At 49.0% G+C, this 24,670-nt stretch overlaps 1 protein-coding gene across 9 annotated transcripts in view; it reads left to right on the top strand.

The window, feature by feature from the left end:
• LOC126246592 (uncharacterized) overlaps window positions 1-24,670 on the top strand; it is a 175,465-nt gene that overhangs the window by 66,954 nt on the left and 83,841 nt on the right. For all 9 annotated transcript variants that reach the window (XM_049948412.1, XM_049948413.1, XM_049948411.1 and 6 more), the window contains one exon: window positions 8,708-8,825. In XM_049948412.1, coding sequence (XP_049804369.1) covers window positions 8,708-8,825 — 118 coding nt within the window. The remainder of the gene's footprint in view (window positions 1-8,707; window positions 8,826-24,670) is intronic.

The raw sequence follows: 24,670 nt of genomic DNA, 5'->3' as shown, positions 1-24,670 counted from the left end.
GCCCCACCAGTTTTCTTTGTACCCTCCCGTCCTGCACCATCAGTTCCTCGTGCCCCCTAATGCCCTGCTCTGCCAATTCTTCCATCCCCTTCCACCCTGCACTGCCAATTCTTCCATCCCCCTTCCACCCCGCACTGCCAAATCTTCCATCCCCCTTCCACCTCAGCTCGCCCCTTCTTCTCGACCTGTCCCTTCTTCTCACCTCACCATTTCTCGCCCTGCTATTTCTTCTCGACCCGCTATTTCTTCTCGCCCCGCTATTTCTTCTCGACCCGCTATTTCTTCTCGACCCGCTATTTCTTCTCGCCCCGCTATTTCTTTCTCGGTCCGCAATTTCTTTCTCGGTCCGCAATTTCTTTCTCGGCCCGCAATTTCTTTCTCGGCCCGCAATTTCTTTCTCGGCCCGCAATTTCTTTCTCGGCCCGCAATTTCTTTCTCGGCCCGCTATTTCTTTCTCGGCCCGCTATTTCTTTCTCGGCCCCACCACTTCTCCTCTCCTCACCCCACCACTTCTCCTCCCCTCTCCCCACCACTTCTCTTCTCCTCGCCCCACCACTTCTCCTCTCCTCGCCCCACCACTTCTCCTCCCCTCTCCCCACCACTTCTCTTCTCCTCGCCCCACCACTTCTCCTCTCCTCGCCCCACCACTTCTCCTCTCCTCGCCCCACCACTTCTCCTCTGCTCGCCCCACCACTTCTCCTCTCCTCGCCCCACCACTTCTCCTCTCCTCGCCCCACCACTTCTCCTCTCCTGGCCCCACCACTTCTCCTCCCCTCGCCCCACCACTTCTCCTCCCCTCGCCCCACCACTCCTCCTCCCCTCGCCCCACCACTCCTCCTCCCCTCGCCCCACCACTCTTCCTCCCCTCGCCCCACCACTTCTTGCCCTGTCCCTTCTTCACACTCCCTCCTCTCTTCTCGCCCTGCCCTTTTTTGCCTCGTCCCTTCTTCTCACCCAACCACTTCTTGCCCCGCTACTTCTTATCACCCAACCACTTCTTGCCCCGCTACTTCTTATCACCCAACCACTTCTTGCCCCGCTACTTCGTATCACCCAACCACTTCTTGCCCCGCTACTTCGTATCTCCCCACCACTTTTCGCACCGCCATTTCTTCCTGCTCCACCAGTTCTCCCTGCGCCGCCCCGCCATGTCACTTCTTCCTGCCCCACCAGTTCTCCCTGCATCGTCCCGCCATGTCACTTCTCCCTACCCTCCCACACCATTCCTCCCTGGCCTCCCACACCTCTTCTCCCTGCCACACCACACCAAGCCCTCAAAGCAACGCCACTTCTGCCAACCCTGCCCTGACACATCATGCCACTTGTCCCTACCGTGACCTGGCCCACAACGTCACTTATCAATGCTCTTTTCCTGGCCCACCATGGCACTGATCACTGCCCTGCCCTGCACTGGCCCACCATGCCACTTATCACTACTCTGCTCCTACTGCTCCACCCGTACATACATTTCTCCCTCTCATCTACCCACTGACATTTTTGCACTCCCATTGACCCTTCAACCCCACTCCCCGTCAACCCTTCCCCCCACTCCCTTTCAACCCTTCCTGCCCACTCCCTGTCGATCCTCCCCGTCCACTCCCTGTCGATCCTCCCCGTCCACTCCCCGTCAATCCTCCCGGCCAACCCCCCCCCCCCCCCCGTCGATCCTCCCCGCCCACTCCCCGTCGATCCTCCCGGCCAACACCCCCCCCCCCCCGTCGATCCTCCCCACCCACCTCCCCGTCGATTCTTCCATCCCACCTCCCCGTCGATCCTTCAAGCCCACCTCCCCGTCGAACCTCCCCGCCCACTCCCCGTCGAACCTCCCCGCCCACTCCCCGTCGAACCTCCCCGCCCACTCCCCGTCGAATCTCCCCGCCCACTCCCTGTCGAACCTTCTCTCCCACTCCCCGTCGACCCTTCCCCCAACTACCCATCAAACATTTCCCCCACTCCCTGTTGAACCTTCCCCCCACTGCATTGTCCCTTCCCCCACCCTTCCTTCATCCCCTCCCCCACCCTTCCTCCAACCCTCCCGCACCCCTCCCCCTCCCTTCGACCCCTTCCCCCTCCCTTCCACCCCTTCGCCCTCCCTTCCTTCGGCTCTTCGCTGTCCCTTCCTATAGACCTTCCCCTTTCACCCTCTGCCCTGCCCCCTCTCTTCCTTTGGACCTTCCCCTCTCACCCTCTGCCCTGCCCCCTCTCTTCCTTTGGACCTTCCCCTCTCACCCTCTGCCCTGCCCCCTCTCTTCCTTTGGACCTTCCCCTCTCACCCTCTGCCCTGCCCCCTCTCTTCCTTTGGACCTTCCCCTTTCACCCTCTGCCCTGCCCCCTCTCCTTTCACCCTCTGCCCTGCCCCCTCTCCTTTCACCCTCTGCCCTGCCCCCTCTCCTTTCACCCTCTGCCCTGCCCCCTCTCCTTTCACCCTCTGCCCTGCCCCCTCTCCTTTCACCCTCTGCCCTGCCCCCTCTCCTTTCACCCTCTGCCCTGCCCCCTCTCCTTTCACCCTCTGCCCTGCCCCCTCTCCTCCTTTGGACCTTCCCCTCTCACCCTCTGCCCTGCCCCCTCTCTTCCTTTGGACCTTCCCCTTTCACCCTCTTCCCAGCCCCCTCTCTTCCTTTGGACCTTCCCCTTTCACCCTCTTCCCTGCTCCCTCTCTTCCTTTGGACCTTCCCCTTTCACCCTCTTCCCTGCCCCCTCTCTTCCTTTGGACCTTCCCCTTTCACCCTCTTCCCTGCCCCCTCTCTTCCTTTGGACCTTCCCCTTTCACCCTCTTCCCTGCCCCCTCTCTTCCTTTGGACCTTCCCCTTTCACCCTCTTCCCTGCCCCCTCTCTTCCTTTGGACCTTCCCCCGTCACCCTCTTCCCTGCCCCCTCTCTTCCTTTGGACCTTCCCCTTTCACCCTCTGCCCTGCCCCCTCTCTTCCTTTGGACCTTCCCCTTTCACCCTCTGCCCTGCCCCCTCTCTTCCTTTGGACCTTCCCCTTTCACCCTCTGCCCTGCCCCCTCTCTTCCTTTGGACCTTCCTCTTTCACCCTCTGCCCTGCCCCCTCTCTTCCTTTGGATCTTCCCCTTTCACCCTCTGCCCTGCCCCCTCTCTTCCTTTGGACCTTCCCCTTTCACCCTCTGCCCTGCCCCCTCTCTTCCTTTGGACCTTCCCCTTTCACCCTCTGCCCTGCCCCCTCTCTTCCTTTGGACCTTCCCCTTTCACCCTCTGCCCTGCCCCCTCTCTTCCTTTGGACCTTCCCCTTTCACCCTCTGCCCTGTCCTGCCCCCTCTCTTCCTTCGGCCCTTCCCCTCTGTCTACCTTCGGCCCTTCCCCTCTGTCTACCTTCGGCCCTTCCCCTCTGTCTACCTTCGGCCCTTCCCCTCTGTCTACCTTCGGCCCTTCCCCTCTGTCTACCTTCGGCCCTTCCCCTCTGTCTACCTTCGGCCCTTCCCCTCTGTCTACCTTCGGCCCTTCCCCTCTGTCTACCTTCGGCCCTTCCCCTCTGTCTACCTTCGGCCCTTCCCCTGTGTCTACCTTCGGCCCTTCCCCTGTGTCTACCTTCGGCCCTTCCCCTGTGTCTACCTTCGGCCCTTCCCCTCTCCCTACCTTCGGCCCTTCCCCTCTCCCTACCTTCGGCCCTTCCCCTCTCCCTACCTTCGGCCCTTCCCCCCTGTCTACCTTCGGCCCTTCCCCCCTGTCTACCTTCGGCCCTTCCCCCCTGTCTACCTTCGGCCCTTCCCCCCTGTCTACCTTCGGCCCTTCCCCTCTGTCTACCTTCGGCCCTTCCCCTCTGTCTACCTTCGGCCCTTCCCCTCTGTCTACCTTCGGCCCTTCCCCTCTGTCTACCTTCGGCCCTTCCCCTCTCTCTACCTTCGGCCCGTCCCCTCTCTCTACCTTCGGCCCTTCCCCTCTGTCTACCTTCGGCCCTTCCCCTCTCCCTACCTTCGGCCCTTCCCCTCTCCCTACCTTCGGCCCTTCCCCTCTCCCTACCTTCGGCCCTTCCCCTCTCCCTACCTTCGGCCCTTCCCCTCTCCCTACCTTCGGCCCTTCCCCTCTCCCTACCTTCGGCCCTTCCCCTCTCCCTACCTTCGGCCCTTCCCCTCTCCCTACCTTTGGCCCTCGCCCTCTCCCTACCTTTGTCCTACGCCCTCTCCCTACCTTTGGCCCTTCCCCTCTCCCTACCCACTGCCCTTCCCCTTTATCTTCCTTCGGACCTTACCTTCTATCTACCTTCGGACCTTACCTTCTATCTACCTTCGGACCTTACCTTCTATCTACCTTCAGACCTTACCTTCTATCTACCTTCGGCCCTTCCCCTCAGACCTTCTGCTCTTCCCCACCCTCTGCCTTTGTCCCTTCCCCCTCATTTTCTGTCCTTGCCCGCCCTCTTCCTTTATTCCTTCCCCCTCGTTTTCTGCCCTTGCCCGCCCTCTTCCTTTGTCCCTTCCCCCTCGTTGTCTGCCCTTCCCCCTCGTTGTCTACCCTTCCCCCTCTTTGCCTCCCCCTCCCCCTCGTTACCTGCCCCTCCCCCACCCCCTCGTTGCCTGCCCCTCCCCCACCCCCTCGTTGCCTGCCCCTCCCCCTCCCCCTCGTTGCCTGCCCCTCCCCCTCCCCCTCGTTGCCTGCCCCTCCCCCTCCCCCTCGTTGCCTGCCCCTCCCCCCCCCCCCTCGTTGCCACCCCCTCCCCCTCCCCCTCGTTGCCTGCCCCTCCCCCTCCCCCTCGTTGCCTGCCCCTCCCCCTCCCCCTCGTTGCCTGCCCCTCCCCCTCCCCCTCGTTGCCTGCCCCTCCCCCTCCCCCTCGTTGCCTGCCCCTCCCCCTCGTTGCCTGCCCCTCCCCCTCCCCCTCGTTGCCTGCCGCTCCACCTACCACTCGTTGCCTGCCCCTCCCCCTCGTTGCCTGCCCCTCCCCCTCGTTGCCTGCCCCTCCCCCTCCCACTCGCTGCCCGCCCCTCCCCCTCCCACTCGCTGCCCCCCCCACACTCGCTGCCCCCCGCGTTGCCTGCCCCCCTCGCTGCCTGCCCCCCCTCGCTGCCTGCCCCTCCCCCTCGCTGCCTGCCCATCCCCCTCGCTGCCTGCCCCTCCCCCTCGCTGCCTGCCCCTCCCCCTCGCTGCCTGCCCCTCCCCCTCGCTGCCTGCCCCTCCCCCTCGCTGCCTGCCCCTCCCCCTCGCTGCCTGCCCCTCCCCCTCGCTGCCTGCCCCTCCCCCTCGCTGCCTGCCCCTCCCCCTCGCTGCCTGCCCCTCCCCCTCGCTGCCTGCCCCTCCCCCTCGCTGCCTGCCCCTCCCCCTCGCTGCCTGCCCCTCCCCCTCGCTGCCTGCCCCTCCCCCTCGTTGCCTGCCCCTCCCCCTCGTTGCCTGCCCCTCCCCCTCGTTGCCTGCCCCTCCCCCTCGTTGCCTGCCCCTCCCCCTCGTTGCCTGCCCCTCCCCCTCGTTGCCTGCCCCTCCCCCTCGTTGCCTGCCCCTCCCCCTCGTTGCCTGCCCCTCCCCCTCGTTGCCTGCCCCTCCCCCTCGTTGCCTGCCCACCCCCTCGTTGCCTGCCCACCCCCTCGTTGCCTGCCCACCCCCTCGTTGCCTGCCCCTCCCCCTCGTTGCCTGCCCCTCCCCCTCGTTGCCTGCCCCTCCCCCTCGTTGCCTGCCCCTCCCCCTCGTTGCCTGCCCCTCCCCCTCGTTGCCTGCCCCTCCCCCTCGTTGCCTGCCCACCCCCTCGTTGCCTGCCCACCCCCTCGTTGCCTGCCCACCCCCTCGTTGTCTGCCCACCCCCTCGTTGCCTGCCCACCCCCTCGTTGCCTGCCCACCCCCTCGTTGCCTCCCCCTCCCCCCGTTGCCTCCCCCTCCCCCTCGTTGCCCCCCCTCCCCCTCGTTGCCCGCCCCTCCCCCTCGTTGCCCGCCCCTCCCCCTCGTTGCCCGCCCCTCCCCTCGTTGCCCGCCCCTCCCCTCGTTGCCCGCCCCTCCCCTCGTTGCCCGCCCCTCCCCTCGTTGCCCGCCCCTCCCCCTCGATGCCCGCCCCTCCCCCTCGATGCCCGCCCCTCCCCCTCGATGCCCGCCCCTCCCCCTCGATGCCCGCCCCTCCTCCTCGATGCCCGCCCCTCCCCCTCGATGCCCGCCCCTCCCCCTCGTTGCCCGCCCCCCCCTCGTTGCCCGCCCCTGCCCGCCCCCCGTTGCCCGCCCCCCGTTGCCCGCCCCCCGTTGCCCGCCCCCCGTTGCCCGCCCCCCGTTGCCCGTCCCCCGTTGCCCGCCCCAGCCCACCCCCCGTTGCCCGCCCCTGCCCAACCTCCGTTGCCCGCCCCTGCCCACCCCCCGTTGCCCGCCCCTGCCCACCCCCCGTTGCCCGCCCCTGCCCACCCCCCGTTGCCCGCCCTCGCTCCCCCCGCTGCCCGCCCTGGCCCCCCCACCCCCTGCCTGCCCTGCCCCCCCGCTGCATGCCCTGGCACCCCCCCCCCCCCCCGCTGCCTGCCCTCGACACACACACACACCCGCCGCTGGCTGCCTTTGCCCCCTGCCTGCCTTTGCCACCCCATTGCCTGCCTTTGCCCCCCCGCCCCCCTTTGCCCCCCCGCCCCCCTTTGCCCCCCCGCCCCCTGCCCATGCGCGGCCCCCGCACCCAGCCCTTTAACCCCCCCTGCTCTTGCGTCCATCCCGCCGCCTGCCCTTCCCCACCCCCCACCCTCCCGCTGACTGCCCCTCCCCCTCCTTCGGCCCTCTCGCTCCCTCCCCCATCCCTCCTTCGGCCCTCCCGGTCCCTCCCCCATCCCTCCTTCGGCTCTCCCACTCCCTCCCCCATCCCTCCTTCGGCCCTCCCACTCCCTCCCCCATCCCTCCTTCGGCCCTCCCACTCCCTCCCCCATCCCTCCTTCGGCCCTCCCACTCCCTCCCCCATCCCTCCTTCGGCCCTCCCCCTCACTTCCCCATCCCTCACTGCCCCATCCCTCTTTCGGCCCTCCCCCTCCCTCCCCCCCGCCCTCCCACTCCCTCCCCCATCTCTCCTTCGGCCCTCCCACTCCCTCCCCCATCCCTCCTTCGGCCCTCCCACTCCCTCCCCCATCTCTCCTTCGGCCCTCCCACTCCCTCCCCATCCCTCCTTCGGCCCTCCCACTCCCTCCCCATCCCTCCTTCGGCCCTCCCACTCCCTCCCCCATCCCTCCTTCGGCCCTCCCACTCCCTCCCCCATCCCTCCTTCGGCCCTCCCACTCCCTCCCCCATCCCTCCTTCGGCCCTCCCACTCCCTCCCCCATCCCTCCTTCGGCCCTCCCACTCCCTCCCCATCCCTCCTTCGGCCCTCCCCCTCCCTCCTTCGGCCCTCCCCCTCCCTCCTTCGGTCCTCCCCCTCCCTCCTTCGGTCCTCCCCCTCCCTCCTTCGGTCCTCCCCCTCCCTCCTTCGGTCCTCCCCCTCCCTCCTTCGGTCCTCCCCCTCCCTCCTTCGGCCCTCCCCCTCCCTCCTTCGGCCCTCCCCCTCCCTCCTTCGGCCCTCCCCCTCCCTCCTTCGGCCCTCCCCCTCCCTCCTTCGGCCCTCCCCCTCCCTCCTTCGGCCCTCCCCCTCCCTCCTTCGGCCCTCCCCCTCCCTCCTTCGGCCCTCCCCCTCCCTCCATCGGCCCTCCCCCTCCCTCCTTCGGCCCTCCCCCTCCCTCCTTCGGCCCTCCCCCTCCCTCCTTCGGCCCTCCCCCTCCCTCCTTCGGCCCTCCCCCTCCCTCCTTCGGCCCTCCCCCTCCCTCCTTCGGCCCTCCCCCTCCCTCCTTCGGCCCTCCCCCTCCCTCCTTCGGCCCTCCCCCTCCCTCCTTCGGCCCTCCCCCTCCCTACTTCGGCCCTCCCCCTCCCTACTTCGGCCCTCCCCCTCCCTCCTTCGGCCCTCCCCCTCCCTCCTTCGGCCCTCCCCCTCCCTCCTTCGGCCCTCCCCCTCCCTCCTTCGGCCCTCCCCCTCCCTCCTTCGGCCCTCCCCCTCCCTCCTTCGGCCCTCCCCCTCCCTCCTTCGGCCCTCCCCCTCCCTCCTTCGGCCCTCCCCCTCCCTCCTTCGGCCCTCCCCCTCCCTCCTTCGGCCCTCCCCCTCCCTCCTTCGGCCCTCCCCCTCCCTCCTTCGGACCTCCCCCTCCCTCTTTCGGACCTCCCCCTCCCTCTTTCGGACCTCCCCCTCCCTCTTTCGGACCTCCCCCTCCCTCCTTCGGCCCTCCCCCTCCCTCTTTCGGCTCTCCCCCTCCCTCTTTCGGCTCTCCCCCTCCCTCCTTCGGACCTCCCCCTCCCTACCCCCTCCCTCCTTTGGCCCTCCCCCTCCCTCCCCCTCCCTACCCCCACCCTCCTTTGGCCCTCCCCCTCCCTCCCCCTCCCTACCCCCACCCTCCTTTGGCCCTCCCCCTCCCTCCCCCTCCCTACCCCCTCCTCCTTCTGCCCTCCCCCCTCCCTACCTCCATACTCCCTCCCTACTCCCTCCCTCCCTCCTTCGGCATTCGCCCCTCTCTTCAGCCCCTGAGCGCCCCTCCCCGTTGGTGCTTGCGTCCCTCCCTTCATGGCTCCTGCCACCGCCCCTTCGGCTATTCCCAACTCTCCCGTAGCTCTTACCCCTTGACCATTCTCCTTACCCTACTCCTCGCTGTTTCCCCCTTGCTCTCCACCCTAAGAGTTTGGTTCTTGCTGAGATACTTCGTGGGAACGGTATATTAATATGTACAATCTGGGGTTTATCAACGAATGTACAGTGAGTACTCTAGCTAATACCTTTACTAATTTTTTTCAGTGCTTCGTCAGATGATCCTTTTAGGGACTCTTTCAGCAAATTGCAAGATTTGGAGTATTTTGATACTGATTCATCTAGCTGGGATCAAAGTGCAGCTAGCTTCATGTCTTGGTCTGATGTAAGTTGTTATTGTTTGCATTTCTTTTTTGGTAATTTTGTACTTACCTTAGGTAGGAAGATAACTAATAAATTTAATGTTTTATACACTTAAATTGTTAGTGATAATGTAGGTTTTTGTGCATAAGCTTTCCAGGTTGGATACAACTAATTGGAATCCCAATATATTGTAGTGTACTAGATAATGGGATATGATTTAATTCCTGAAATTCTTGGCCAGCATTAGTTGAACTCAGGTTTTATGACTCAAGGAACTTCAACCATAAAATTAATTGAGGGAGGATCGGAAAGTAATAAACAATAATTTTTTATCCCCTGGTACTGCAGCTGGCATGTTGAAATTTCCTGACAATATAGTTTGAAGTCTGCACTATAGAGGGAATCTTGTTTTCACATGCTGCTCTAGCAGGAGAAGCCTGAGCTACAAAACAAAAATGGCGCACACGTTACCTTTGTCAACTTGTGAAGAGCTGCACAGTGTAGTTAAATATTCGTGGGCCAAAGGGCATAAACGAAGTGAAATTCAGAGGGACATGTGTGACATGCACGGGGATGACTGTGGATAAAAAAAAAATGTCTCCAGGTGGTGTCCATTCTTCCAAGAGGGCCATGTGAAACTTAGTGATTAATCACTCGCTGGGCAGCTGGTAACAGCTGCAAATCCGCAAAGTGTCAGACCCATTGAGACAGCAATTTTGAAAGACTGTCATGTGCAGCTGCGAATATTACTGCGAAAGTTCAACATTTCCTATGGTGCAGTGTACAATATTGGTCATGACGCATTGAAATTTTGTAAAGTTGTTTCTTGCTGGGTACCTAAGAACCTGACAGACAACCACAACGGTTGGGGAATGATGATAAATGTGGATCACTTAATGCATTCCCTACAAATGGGCATGACGTTATGAAAGGAATTGTCACTGGTGATGAGTTGTGGGCATACCACTACATGCCCTTAAACAAGCAGACTTCTATGAAGTGGAAACATGCCGGTTCCCAAGTATGAAAAGAATTCAAAGTGATTCAGTCTGTTAGGAAAGTGCTTGTGACAGTCTTCCGGGATGTGCATGGTGTGTTATTGGTGGACTTGGCTGAACGCAGCTCCGCTGTAAATACTACTGTCTACATTAAAACATGCTTAACTTGACAAATGACACAACTTTAATGCTGATGGTGTCAGACGTCATCATGACTATGCCCGCCACCATGTTGTTGCTCCTGTTCATGAGAAAATTTAGACGGGAAGTGCTCCAACATCCACCATACAATCCGGACCTTGCACCATTGGACTTTCATCTGTTTGGTTCCATGAAGAAATTCCTGACCGCCCGACGCTTTGCGATAGATGCAGAAGTGAAATCAGCAGTACACCGATGCCAATACTCTAACCAAACAAACTTTTACGAACAGGGAATATTGACATGGGGTGAAGCTGACCAACACAGATCTTTAATTTTCCAATTTGTCACAGCAAAAGGTAATAAAGACCAAAAGTTTTATTACTGCAGCTCAGTACATATGCTCCGATTATCTGTTGTGTGATGATTGCGGTTTGCTAGGTGACTTTAGTTGTTCTGAAACTTCATCAGTAATTGAAACATAAATATGGCATAATAATTAAATTTTAATACTAATTTCAGAGTAACATTCAATGAAAGTTTAAGAACAAAAGAATTGCTTTCTGAAATTCCAAAGAAACACCCACAAAAACATTCACTGTTCACTGAATTACAACATGTCGACAAAAAGGATAAAAATCCTTCATTCTTCTGACAACTCTGCAGATTCCTTACAACATCTAAAACACAATTGTGTCTCTCATCAGTTACAGGCCACACAAAATGAACTGTGTAACATTTAGCTGTTCTTGGCATTTTATAACAACTTTTGAATAGTAAGTAGGAGGATGGTTTGATAAGTCTGGTAAAAAAAGCAGGAAAAAAATTTTGTTTTGTAAACAACTAACCTTACTTCTTGACAGAGTCCCTGTGAGAGATATATGCTTGGTCCAGCAATCCTGCTGATTTTTTGTTCCATTGGAAAAGTAGGTTTTGTCAAACTCTGCAACATACTCATTGAGTGCAGTTATCACTTTAACATTTGATGAAAATTTCTTCCCAGCAAGCCAAAGTTTCAAGTTAGGGAAGAGGAAGAAGTCATTTGGAGCTAAGTCTGATGAGTAGAGTGGATGAGGAACCAATTCAAAGCCCAGTTCATGCACTTTTGCCATTCTTATTGCTGATGTGTGAGATGGTGCATTATCCTGGTGAAAGAGCACTTTTTTGCATGCCGACGGTCTTTTTTCAGCTAACACAATTTTCAAACAATCCGAAATGAAGCATAATAGGGTCCAGTAGGATTCTGTCTGTTTCCAATAATCTCTGAGAATTATTCCATGAGAATCCCAAAAAATACTGGCCATCTCCTAATCAACAGAGAAAATGGTCTTTGCCTTTTTTGATGCACTTTCATCAGCATTTGTCAATTATTTTGTGCCATTTTGATTCTGGTGAGTAGTGATGGATCCAGGTTTCATTAGGAGTCACAAACTGGAGCAAAAAGTCTTGTAGATTGTGATTAAACATTGCCAGACTTTGTGTTGAAATGTTGTGCCTGTTGTACTTTTGGTCAACTGTGAGCAATCAGGGCACCCAACTCGCACACAGCTTCTTTGTAGTCAGTTCTCTATGCAGGATGCTATGCACTTGGTAAGCTGAGATGTGTAAAGTCTCATGAATTTTTGTTCTGCAGTCTTGCATTACCATTTCATGGATTTTGTCAATGATTTCTTTTGGGGTGTCCTCAAATGGACGACCAGAGTGTGGTTCATCTTCAGTGCTTACCAGACCATGTTTAAATTCATTAATCTAAAAGAAAGGTCCTCAATGATATTGCAGAGTCTTCATGAACTTAATCCAGTTCTGTTTTGATATGTGCTGCAGTCCAGCCCTTCAAATGACAATGTTTCATAACAGCACAAAACTCGATTTTTTTTTCATTTCTAGTTGCAATTGATACGCTAACCAATATACACAGCTGTACACTGTACAGTGGTGAAATTCTTTATATGATCCTTGGAATAATCAAGCTTTCCAACCATGCAGGCACATAAAAAATGTTTCATTCTTTCATGGAAATTTACCACAATGTATTAAACAGGTTATATACGTCCCGGAACAACCAGGAAATCCAGGAAAAATTCAGAAACTTTTTTTCATTGCTTTAATTTTCTGTTAAATTTTTGTAATTTTGAATGATAAGAACCGATACTCCAACAAAGGATATTATTGTATCCCACTACTGCAGAATAATACTGCCACATTAAAACATGAACGAGAGAAAAAAATGAAAATGAAACTTAAATTGTAAAGGAAATTTGCCATATAAAATAACACAGCGCTCGTACAAGCGTCTGACCAACAGCAAAATGTGTCAAAGGCTTTTGGAAGACTATGCAGTGATTCATAACAACAAATTGTCTCCGATGAGCATGACATCACAATTGTTTACATTAGACTCATTTAAGGGGCTCCGGAACGCCCTATACTTGCAATGTTAAAATAACGCTTATAAATGACATCTTTCCTCTCAAAGTATTTGAGGTAGGAAGTTGAACTTTTTACAGATTATTTATTGGAATATGGGCTACAACTTAACACAGGGATTTTACAAAATTTTAGTTCAGTTATTAAAGATGATTTTTTTTCAATTGTAATGAAAATTCACAACATTTTTTTGCAATTTTTTATTTATATATTCAAAAATATACAGTTTTTTGGAAAAAGGCTGTGTTAAATTATGCAGAAGGTACTATGTAACATTTACTGAAAGTTTGAAACAAATATGTTTGGAAGATCCTTAGAAAACATGTAATTAGTATGAGAAAATAAAAGTTTTGGGAATCGAGCGACAAAGATTGGATTAACTTTTTAGTGCATTCCAGGTCCATAGGATGGATTATCTTCATCCTCTGCAGACTCCTCCTCCAGCTTCTTCTTGTTCCTCCTCCTGTTTACTCTTGCTTGTATTTCTAGACTCTTTACAGCCCTGTCTGCAGCCCGAAGGCGTTCCTTGTCTAAAGCAAGCATCGCTCGTACCATGTTAGAACCTATCTTCATTCCCATATTTCTAAATACCTTGCACCTTACAATGTTGCCATCATTGAAAGTCGCAACAGCATCATACACACCAAAGTGAAGTGTTTCTATTCCAACAAATACAGTCTTGGGGATTCTCGACCATATAACACTATTTACACTTTCATTGGGGTTTTGAGTTTTTCCGTGAATACACTTTTTCAACAGTTCAGGTGCTGCTAAGTCTCTGAAAATAGGTTTTATCACCTCCATTATTGCATGAGGCAGACTATGCTTATGAGTGTACACTTCACCAGTTAGCAATCCTTTGTTATATTTACACCAACTGTCTTCTTCTTTGGGACACAAGCTATGTTGGGGATTTTCATAGTCTTTATTGTTTACAGTAATAACACATACCTTTGGCTTTCCAACATTTCTCCTTTTCTTAAAAGCCTTCAGAGGATTTCTAATAACTTTACTTTTACTCATTATTATACTTCAACAAAACAGAGACTCAAGAAACAGAATTAATTACGAATATTTTCGAGATAACGACAGAGTAAATAAACATGAAACAATCGACAATCACACCAGTGATATATATTGAACCATCACAGGTTAGCCACAACACATACTTTATCTCACATCACTAAAATGTACCTGATGAACACGGACGTTAATAATAACACCATTTGACAGCAGTTAAACAGCGCCACAGTGGGTCACGCCCATGTAGAACACATTTCAAAAAAAATTTAAAAATAGTTGTAGTCTTCGGAATTGAATAAATTATATATCTATTAAAAGGTAATAGTCTGCAGATTCAGAAAACGCAAAAAAGTAAAAATTGAACTTTTCATGATTTTGAGCCTTTCCGGAGCCCCTTAATCAGTTACGAGCGGGCTCATGCAGATGCACAGTTGAGTCGCACCTTCTCCCACTTCTGGCTACAGAAATGTGGCTATTGGCTGTGTAAGCAGCAGTAGCAGCAACCACCCACATGCTACCCGGAAAAGTTTTATTGGTGCACCCAAGCCGCCACATTCACGCGTGCACAGCAGGCCCGGATCTAGTGGGGGGGGGGGGGGGGGAGGCAAACTGGGGTATCTGAACTAGGCGTCAGTTTCGGGGGAGGGGCAAAATTCATATTCTTGAGGAAAAAAACCTTGTTTCACAAAGCACCTAGCATCCAGCACACGTCGGTCTATCGATTATTCATATGATTTTGAAACGCACCTCTGCTGGTTTTTGAACACATTCTAAGTTGATTTTTGAATGTGTGCATAGTGTATGTGATGTTTCTGCCAGGGGAATCCTCGTCACGTTTAGAAATAAACTTTCCTGCAGACAAAACGGGACGGGGCTATACGAGCTGAGCACAATAAAGCTGAACCAGTGAATGCTAACTGCTGCTTGTTAATGTAGTTGATTCGGTTTGTGAATGTTCAGAGTTGTTTTAATTACTAGAGAAATCCATAGATTCGACCACCAGAGTGGAAATAAACGACTAACAGGAACAACAGGTAAGAAAGATTACGTATTTTCTTCTCGGTGTATCCAAGAAAGTGAAATTTTGACAGAAAATTTTTGGCTAGATTGCTACACTAGACAGGGCCAGTCATAGTCCCTGGCTAGCAGCCGCGTAAGTTCCATTCTGGGAGTAGCGCGGAAAACGCATTGTACTAACATGTAATTACACCTAATTAGAGAATAATCGCTGGATAACTAAACCGGAGATTGTGGCAGGGTCAGTAAAGTTAACCGGAGAATGAGTTTTGACAGTGGTAGGAATAGCTACAGAATTAGTGATGACAAGACTGTTTGTTAGAACAAGGAAGGAGAAGAAACGGGAACATCACATAAATTATGGAAGAATATGACGATTCCAAATTTATACAAAAATTTCGTTCTACTACTTTTCAGTCTCGTGCATGAGAAACTGTAGCATATGAATGAAATGTGAAACTGTTTCCTAACGTGAAGCGTTTTGCTTGTAGTAGGCCAAATGGTTATTTCATATTGGTACTTGAATTATATTCTGACGTATTATAAAAATGATCATTATTGCCAAAACAGTCTCACTTATTTGGTGTGTGTTACAATTGCTGAAATATTAGAAAGGCCTAATTTGTTTTCTCCAGTACACAGTGACAAAATAGACGTAATCAGATCGAGAAACCACCCCAGTCTTGGGTCCTATTTGTATTAAGAGCTTTTTCATTATTAGACGACATTTCTATTTTTTCATGTAGCGAAACATTTGACAAACTTTGATAAGGTAATAGTTCTTTCGCAGAAAGGAAAGCACATCATGTAAAACTGTAGCGAGATTAGAGATAAAAATCACTAGGACCTAATGATTGAAGATATGTGTACTGTCATGCCTGTCTCTTGTCTTTACTGGTTTTAGGTATCCTATATTTAATTTTATGTCACACACAAGAGCAAGTTACTTGCTAATAGGCAATAAAGAGTCCAGATTTTCTGAAAAGTTCTTGTTCTCCCGGTTACAAATAATCCTATCCAGTATTAATTGTGAGGTTTTTTTGTATATAAAAAAAAAGTGGGGCTGGATGTCAAACTGGCTGACTGGAAGCAGGAGAGGCACTACAGGACATTTTAAATTCCACTGTCCTGAAATAGTTTGATGGCATCCATTACAAAAATATACATGTTTGAATTCCACAGAGCGAAATACAGTGACATGCGTATGAGAATGGTGTTTGAAGAGGTGTGGCATTTCACTGCACACTTAAGACCAAATAATGTGTCATACATTTCCTCAGAGATATATGTTTTATGTATCTGACTCTTCAGAAAGATGTGCGCTACAAAATGAACTTATTTTTGAAAAGTTTTCTTAATTTTTGACGTTCTGATGGGCAGAGCAGTCTGAGTTATAGTGGTGGGGAGGAGAAGAGTCTCCACGTGACCCGTGGTTACATTTAGCGATTTTTCTGTTTCCTCTTCATTTACTACTCTCACATTAAATGAAAACTAGATGGATTTCTGTCGCTGGAAGCTATCAAATGAATTAAAATACATTCACATAATTAAGAAAGCCTAAAATATGTTACTAGTTTCAGATTTTGTTTTATTCCCACCTTTCTGACAGTCAAGCATTCATCGCATTGCAAAACAATAAAGTTATTTTTGCAGGTTTGCTAAAGAAATTTGGCTTTTATCAAGCTTTCCTACTGAGTTGGCTAGTTTCATCTGTTTGCTGCATTTCAAGTGTACGTTTTCATCTGGCATTATGCCATAATAAAGAACCAAACATGAGATAATACAGTACTGGTACTTCAAGAAAATTTACGTCCTGAAAGCCACACTGAAAAGCTTCATATCAGGTCGAGGCGTACATCAATGGGAATCTGGACATACGAATGTGCACTGTAAGGCGAACTATGCATTTTAGTGTGGTTCACGAAATTCCGACACTCTTGGAGTATACTCTGGTGTCTTGTGTTTCTTTTATGACATAATGTAAGATATTTTAATGTTTTACACATATGAACAAATGGGCTTCCTTTGTCACCATTGCTGCACAAGCGCAGTGACGCCTCTTATCTGGCACTCTCTGCCAACTTTTGCAAATTTATGTATGTGTACATATAAATAGGAATAATAAGAAAGGGTACATTAATAAAGAGATTAATAGAAATCAATTATTTTCAATTAATACCCAAATTTTAGTTTTTAGAGTTTCTCTCCTTTGAGTCCATATTAAGCTGAACTTAACTCCCTTGTAGTAGAGATCTACACACTCCATGTTAGATGCTTCTTCTTCTGACACCGCAAAGCTTATTCTTCTTGACTGTGTAGGTAACGTAAATTTCATTTATCGGACTTCTTCTATATACATGCAGGCTGCATTGGTGACATGACATTTACGTATTGCACGGAGGAAAGGAAAACTTTCGTGGTTTTGCACAAATAATCATTATTATTCATACAACACAAATGGCTACCACACACATCTTACAAAAAATATGTCTTCTCCCCTCAAGAACTAAAGACTGAGTCTCACTTAAAAAAAAAACGCAATTGTTTATCATTTGTTATCCGCCTTCTGGCATTCAAAATATACCTTTATTGGTGCTTACAGCGGCTGCGTGATTTTAAATTTTTGTTATAGTTTGGTGGGGCTTTTCCTTATGTACGTATACAATTGCCCCCACACTGTGACATGTAATGGAGGTGCACAGTGTTTTGTATAAACTCGTACAGCTTATTTAAGTTTGTGCCGAAGGGGGTACAATGACCTTTATTTGTCAGTGCATTTCTCTTTGTATTTTTGGGTTGGATATGTCAGCTTGTCTTGCTTACACATTATCTTACAGGAAATACATAACTTACATGTTGTTGTTTTGTTGTTGTTGTTGTTTTGTTGTTGTTGTGGTCTTCAGTCCTGAGACTGGTTTGATGCAGCTCTCCATGCTACTCTATCCTGTGCAAGCTTCTTCATCTCCCAGTACCTACTGCAGCCTACATCCTTCTGAATCTGCTTAGTGTATTCATCTCATGGTCTCCCTCTATGATTTTTACCCTCCACGCTGCCCTCCAGTACCAAATTGGTGATCCCTTGATGCCTCAGAACATGTCCTACCAACCGATCCCTTCTTTTGGTCAAGTTGTGGCACAAACTCCTCTTCTCCCCAATTCTATTCAATACCTCCTCATTAGTTATGTGATCTACCCATCTAATCTTCAGCATTCTTCTGTAGCACCACATTTCGAAAGCTTCTATTCTCTTCTTGTCTAAACTATTTATCATCCATGTTTCACTTCCATACATGGCTACACTCCATACAAATACTTTCAGGAACGACTTCATGACACGTAAATCTATACTCGATGTTAACAAATTTCTCTTCTTCAGAAACGCTTTCCTTCCCATTGCCAGTCTACATTTTATATCCTCTCTACTTCAACCATCATCAGTTATTTTGCTCCCCAAATAGCAAAACTCCTTTACTACTTTAAGAGTCTCATTTCCTAATCTAATTCCCTCAGAATCACCCGACTTAATTCGACCACATTCCATTATCCTTGTTTTGCTTTTGTTGATACCCTCCTTTCAAGACACTGTCCATTCCGTTCAACTGCTCCTCCAAGTCCTTTGCTGTCTCTGACAGAATTACAATGTAATCGGCGAACCTCAAAGTTTTTATTTCTTCTCCATGAATTTTAATACCTACTCCGAATTTTTCTTTTGTTTCCTTTACTGCTTGCTCAATATATAGATTGAATAACATCGGGGAGAGGCTACAACCCTGTCTCACTCCTTTCCCAACCACTGCTTCCCTTTCATGCCCCTCGACTCTTATAACTGCCGTCTGGTTTCTGTAAAATTGTAAATAGCCTTTTGCTCCCTGTATTTTACCCCTGCCACCTTCAGAATTTGAAAGAGAGTATTCCAGTCAACATTGTCAAAAGCTTTCTCTAAGTCTACAAATGCTAGAAATGTAAGTTTGCCTTTCCTTAATCTTTCTTCTAAGATAAGTCGTAGGGTCAGTATTGCCTCACGTGTTCCAACATTTCTACGGAATTTCTGATCTTCACCGAGGCCAGCTTCTACCAGTTTTTCCATTCGTCCGTAAAGAATTCGTGTTAGTGTTTTGCAGCTATGACTTATTAAACTGATAGTTCGGTAATTTTCACATCTGTCAACACCTTCTTACTTTGGGATTGGAATTACTACATTTTTCTTGAAGTATGAGGGAATTTCGCCTGTCTCATACATCTTACTCACCAGATGGTAGAGTTTTGTTAGGCCTGGCTCTCCCAAGGCTGTCAGTAGTTCTAATGGAATGTTGTCTACTCCCGGGGCCTTGTTTTGACTTAGGTCTTTCAGTGCTCTGTCAAACTCTCCAAGCAGTATCATATCTCCAATTTCATCTTCATCTACTTCCTCTTCCATTTCCAAAATATTGTCCTCAAGAACATCACCCCTGTATAGACCCTCTACATACTCCTTCCACCTTTCTGCTTTCCCTTCTTTGCTTAGAACTGGGTTTCCATCTGACCTCTTGATGTTCATACAAGTGGTTCTCTTTTCTCCAAAGGTATCTTTAATTTTCCTGTAGGCAGTATCTATCTTACCCCTCGTGAGATAAGCCTCTACATCCTTATATTTGTCCTTTAGCCATCCCTGCTTAGCCATTTTGCACTTCCTGTCGATCTCATTTTTGAGACGTTTGTATTCCTTTTTGCCTGCTTCACATACTGCATTTTAGTATTTTATCCTTTCATCAAGTAAATTCAGTATCTCTTCTGTTACCCAAGGGTTTCTACTATCCCTTGTCTTTTTACCTACTTGATCCTCTGCTGCCTTCACTATTTCATTCCTCAAAGCTACCCATTCTTCTTCTACTGTATTTCTTTCCCCCCATTCCTGTCAATTGTTCCCTTATGCTCTCCCTGAAACTCTGCACAACCCTTAGTTTAGTCAGTTTATCCAGGTCCCATCTCCTTAAATTCCCACCTTTTTGCAGTTTCTTCAGTTTTAATCTACAGTTCATAACCAATAGATCGTGGTCAGAATCCACATCTGCCCCTGGAAATGTCTTACAATTTAAAACCTGGTTCCTAAATCTCTGTCTTACCATTATATAATCTATCTGAAACCTTTTAGAGTCTCAGGGTTCTTCCATGTATACAACCTTCTTTCATGATTCTTGAACCAAGTGTTAGCTATGATTAAGTTATGCTCTGTGCAAAATTCTACCAGGTGGCTTCCTCTTTCATTTCTTAGCCCTAATCCATATTCACCTATTACGTTTCCTTCTCTTCCTTTTCCTACTGTCGAATTCCAGTCACCCATGTCTATTAAATTTTCGTCTCCCTTCACTATCTGAATAATTTCTTTTATCTCATCATACATATCCTCAATTTCTTGAGCATCTGCAGAGCTAGTTGGCATATAAACTTGTACTACTGTAGTAGGCATGGGCTTCGTGTCTATCTTGGCCACAATAATGCGTTCACTATGCTGTTTGTAGTAGCTTACCCACACTCCTATTTTTTTATTCATTATTAAACCTACTCCTGCATTACCCCTATTTGATTTTGTATTTATAACCCTGTAGTCACCTGACCAGAAGTCTTGTTCCTCCTGCTACAGAACTTCACTAATTCCCACTATATCTAACTTTAACCTATCCATTTCCCTTTTTAAATTTTCTAACCTACCTGCCCGATTAAGGGATCTGACATTCCACGATCCGATCCGTAGAACGCCAGTTTTCTTTCTCCTGATAACGACATCCTCTTGAGTAGTCCCCGCCCGGAGATCCGAATGGGGGACTATTTTACCTCCAGAATATTTTACCCAAGATGACGCCATCATCATTTAGTCATACAGTAAAGCCGCATGCCCTTGGGAAAAATTACGGCTGTAGTTTCCCCTTGCTTTCAGCCTTTCGCAGTACCAAAACAGCAAGGCCGTTTTGGTTAGTGTTACAGGGCCAGATCAGTCAATCATCCTGACTGTTGCCCCTGCAACTACTGAAAAGGCTGCTGCCCCTCTTCAGGAACCACACATTTGTCTGGCCTCTCAACAGATACCCCTCCGTTGTGGTTGCACCTTCGGTACGGCTATCTGTATCGTTGAGGTACGCAAGCCTCCCCACCAACGGCAAGGTCCATGGTTCATGGGGGGGGGGGGGGGGGGATAACTTACATATGGAATGATAATTTACCAAGTATATACTTGAGGGCAGTCCAAGAGCGGTTACTCATCTCTTTGCCAACATTGCTCGTCTCTGTGCGCATGTGCGCTAAATATGTTTGTTGACTGCGCAATAACCTTTAAATGTTCGACATATCATTGGGTACGGTCGTCCGCAATTCCACTCGCACTTTTAGTGTCATTTTCACTCTGAGTGCTGTACTATCCGTTGAATAGGTCGTTGGGACGTAGTTTTCAAACGTGGGTGCGATGCATGTGCGTTTACTTTTCAAGAACCAATGCTGTGGAAGATAATTCACCTTTCCTACGGCCTGGGAAGGATCTTCTCTGTTGTATCCACATTTTCTGTGGGGTGAATACTGCACATCAACACCTGACATCTAGGTAAGTGGTTCTAGCACAATTGTAGTTTGCTGATTAATATATGAGACATTGTGTAGCATGACATTACCTTAATTGATTCGTTGCACTATTGCACAAGCGTTAGGATACCACTATCTATTTCGTTGTTCACTTTGGCATGTGAATTGCTTTTAGTCCTCGAGGTTTTTTCCCTTTCTGTTAATTTTTCAACTTCATCTTTTACATATGGCTCAATATACACTTAAAATTCACATAAACATTTTGACATAACAATGCATATTACAATGGCTTACATCTAAGCCTGACACTCCACCCATTATTTGTATCAAACGTAGAAAATTCTTAAATACTAAAACATTACAAAATTCCTTCACCAGTTACAGTTACTGGTTGTTTGTTAACTTAAAAAAAAATTACAAGTAGTTTATTAACATTCCTTTACATTGTGTTACTATATGTGCATTTAATGCATCTGCATTTTTTATTTTCCAGTTATGCGTCCATCAGTTATGAGAGTTTAATATTTTCACAAGGAGAAACAGAGAAAAACAATTTAATCAGGATTTTACATTACGCATTGCTGTCTTAACTGCGCTTTGGCGTCGCTTCCTGCATTGGGGAGGGAATAAGGAATACTATTCTACTCATTTATGGATTACTAAGGAAATGCTATTCGTCCTTTCTTAAATCACTTATCAGGGAACTCCCTTTTCATGGAACCATAACATGTTAACGTCTCGTGTACTATATACCATTGTGTTGCTTATAATTATTTACGTGTAGCTTTGTGTTCGTAATGCAAAAGTTTTTGCATTACGCCGTGCTTACCTCTTTACGATTATGTGGAAATGATGTCATTTATATTCTCATGTGACATGATATGAGTTGATTAGTTTTATTTGAGGTCACATGCCTCCATGTTTATGTGCACTTTGTAGTCAGTAGGTAGGGGTATTTTGTAATTGCATTGCTACGATGTAGCTCATCTATTGCTGCTGGTATATTTTCGTAATCCTTTACTCCAGCACCGCAGCCAGCAGAGGAGCCACACCTGATCGCCCAGCCCCTCCCCATATAGTCTGTTGTGATCCATGCCGGCCAAGTAAAATGCGCCTCACTAACTGTTTGATCCACATGACTCCCCCCCCCCTCCCCTGGTGCAACAGTTTGAGTACTTCCTCCTGGAGGGACTGAGGAACCATTAAGTGAGCAGTGTCACTTTCTGAATGCTTGAGAAGGGCACCAAGTTTCACTGAGATGGCTCAAAGGTGCCCAAAATAGCGGGGTGCTACAGGATGGCAGATGTCCTTTTAATGCTAAGAGGCCACCCATCGTGAACAAAGTCTAGAGCTTTGCTCAAGCTGGTTCCAGTGCTGTTTCATTTACTACCCAGTTAAAAGCCACAGAGAAGCCTTCCAACAGATGAATCTCCTCAGATTCTATATGCAAGCAGGAGTCCTCTGGCGTACAAAACTTGACATTGGAGCCCACTGGTAGCTGGGAAAGGTGGTCTACATTGAGACCTTAGTATTGGACCGATATAACAAATCACATTAATAATTGGACAACAGTAAGCCCAACATGTCTTTGCTGTACAGGCTGGTACGGGCTAAGAAGAACTGAATAGGCCCGTTAACAGCCTGTGGTCTGTAACCAAGTACAAATGGCGCCCATACAAGTATTAGGGGAAGTTAATGACCCTGTACACAATAGCTAAACCTTCATTTTCCAATTGTCTATAATTGCATTGCACCTTGTTCAAAGTTTTGGAGCCAAATGTGATTGGCCTGTAGTGGAGTCCACCCAATGTGACAGCACCTCTCTGATACCATAGGAGAAGACGTCAAATGCCGGCACGGTAGCTTAGTGTGTTCGGTCAGAGGGCTGTGTGCTCTCTGTAATAAAAAAAAAAAAAAACTGAGACAAGGAATCAACGATCAACTTGAACGGTTGTCTTGTGACGTCTGCCCAGACCAAACACAACAGACTATATGGGGAAGGGGGGGGGGGGGGGGGGTGGAACCTTGTTGTGATAACAGATCATATGGCATCACGAAATATAACTGTATCATCCGAACCTCGAATGGGCCAGAACCAAACATGTTCGACTACTCGGACTGACAATACTCCAATCTGTCTTCTATAAATTTACCATCCCAAGAAATTTTAAGCTAAATGAATCAAGAATAATCAACCTTTCTTCAAATTGGCTGAACATATCATTCACTCATGTAAGTAATTACCCAAAAACTAGAACAATACGAATGATCACCCACGAAACCAAATCAAGTAGATTACCAGTGATGAAATATTCTAAACAAGCTGAACAACTCGTGGCGTGTCTTTACCTACAAATGCAATAGTGGTTAACACATAATGCATAAAATTAATCAACAGAGCACAATAATTCGTAAAAGATTAAATGTAGAACAGAAAAACATGAAAATATAGATAAACAATTACAGACTACATAAACAAAGAAACACAGGCAACTAAAAGCAAATGAAAAGAAACCAAAATGTTTAACTCTTGTCTCATTAGTATTAGTTACTATTGTTTGTCGGAAAGTAATGGGATTGCAAAGTTTGTATGGCTGTGAAAAGAAATAATTAATTGAATGAAACTAAGTTTTAACTATCGTGAATGTTTTTGAAAATAAAGCTGAACAGTATTACAATTTACAATTATGTAAAATGAATGACTAAGAAAATTTATTGTTTTTTCTATGTAAAGAATTTTTACATCACTGATTAGAACACTGTAGTTAGTGGTTTGTCTCCGTCCAAAAGGGGGAATAAAAATGTATATCAGCATGTAGTGTTACCTTCATACACTGCAAGACGAACAGGCTTGGTACAGTCAAAGTGTACAAGACATCGATCACTTAGAAGTTCACCTTTAAATCCTGAAAAGTGGTCTGACAATCAGTGGCCCAACCAAATGGAACACCCCTGTGGCACCTACGATTCAAAGGAGCCATGATCTGAGTGGCATGTGGTATGAAATGAATGTAGTATGTCTACCTTCCTCTGACTGCTTGCAGTTCTGATACATTTGAGGGAGCAGTCAAGTCACGAATGACTGCTAAATGTGACTGTGATGGATGAGTGTTGTGCACATCAATCACATTATTCAGATACTCCATTTCTGTGTTGAAAAATGAACACTTTGAATTGTTACACTTTAAACCTGCCTCCAATAACACTTTGAACAGTGCCTCCATGTTCTGCAAATTTTGAACTGGCATGTGGCCAGAGATGACTGTGTCATACAAGTAATTAGTACACATGGTGCTTGCAATGTAAGTTACTCCTACTACCTCTGAAAAATTGCTGGGTCCAGTGTGCTGCCGAATGATAAATACTGAAATTGGAAAAGATCCAGATATATGTTAGTTACAAAAATCTGTTTGGATCCCTTGTCCAAATGCAGTTGCAGGTATGCCTCTTGTAAGTCAATCTTTGGAGGGGGGGAATCTTGCCCTAGCTTAACCATTAAATCTTCTGGCCGGGGAAAAGGAAAAGAATCAACCACAGTTTTCGGGTTAATATTAACATTGAAATCTACAGGCCCGATGGCTTCAAAAGAACAACCAAAGTGAACGCCCGTTGGCTGGCAGACACTGGTTTAATGACATCATAATCCTGCAACCTCTGCAACCCAGTTGCCACCAGTCCCGTGAATTGGGGGGCACAGGATGGGCAAAAGAAA

This window comes from Schistocerca nitens, chromosome 1 (assembly GCF_023898315.1).
Source record: "Schistocerca nitens isolate TAMUIC-IGC-003100 chromosome 1, iqSchNite1.1, whole genome shotgun sequence".
In the NCBI taxonomy this organism is placed as follows: domain Eukaryota; kingdom Metazoa; phylum Arthropoda; class Insecta; order Orthoptera; family Acrididae; genus Schistocerca; species Schistocerca nitens.
The sequence above is the reverse complement of the archived record's forward strand: the minus strand, read 5'-3'. Positions and strand labels throughout refer to the sequence as shown.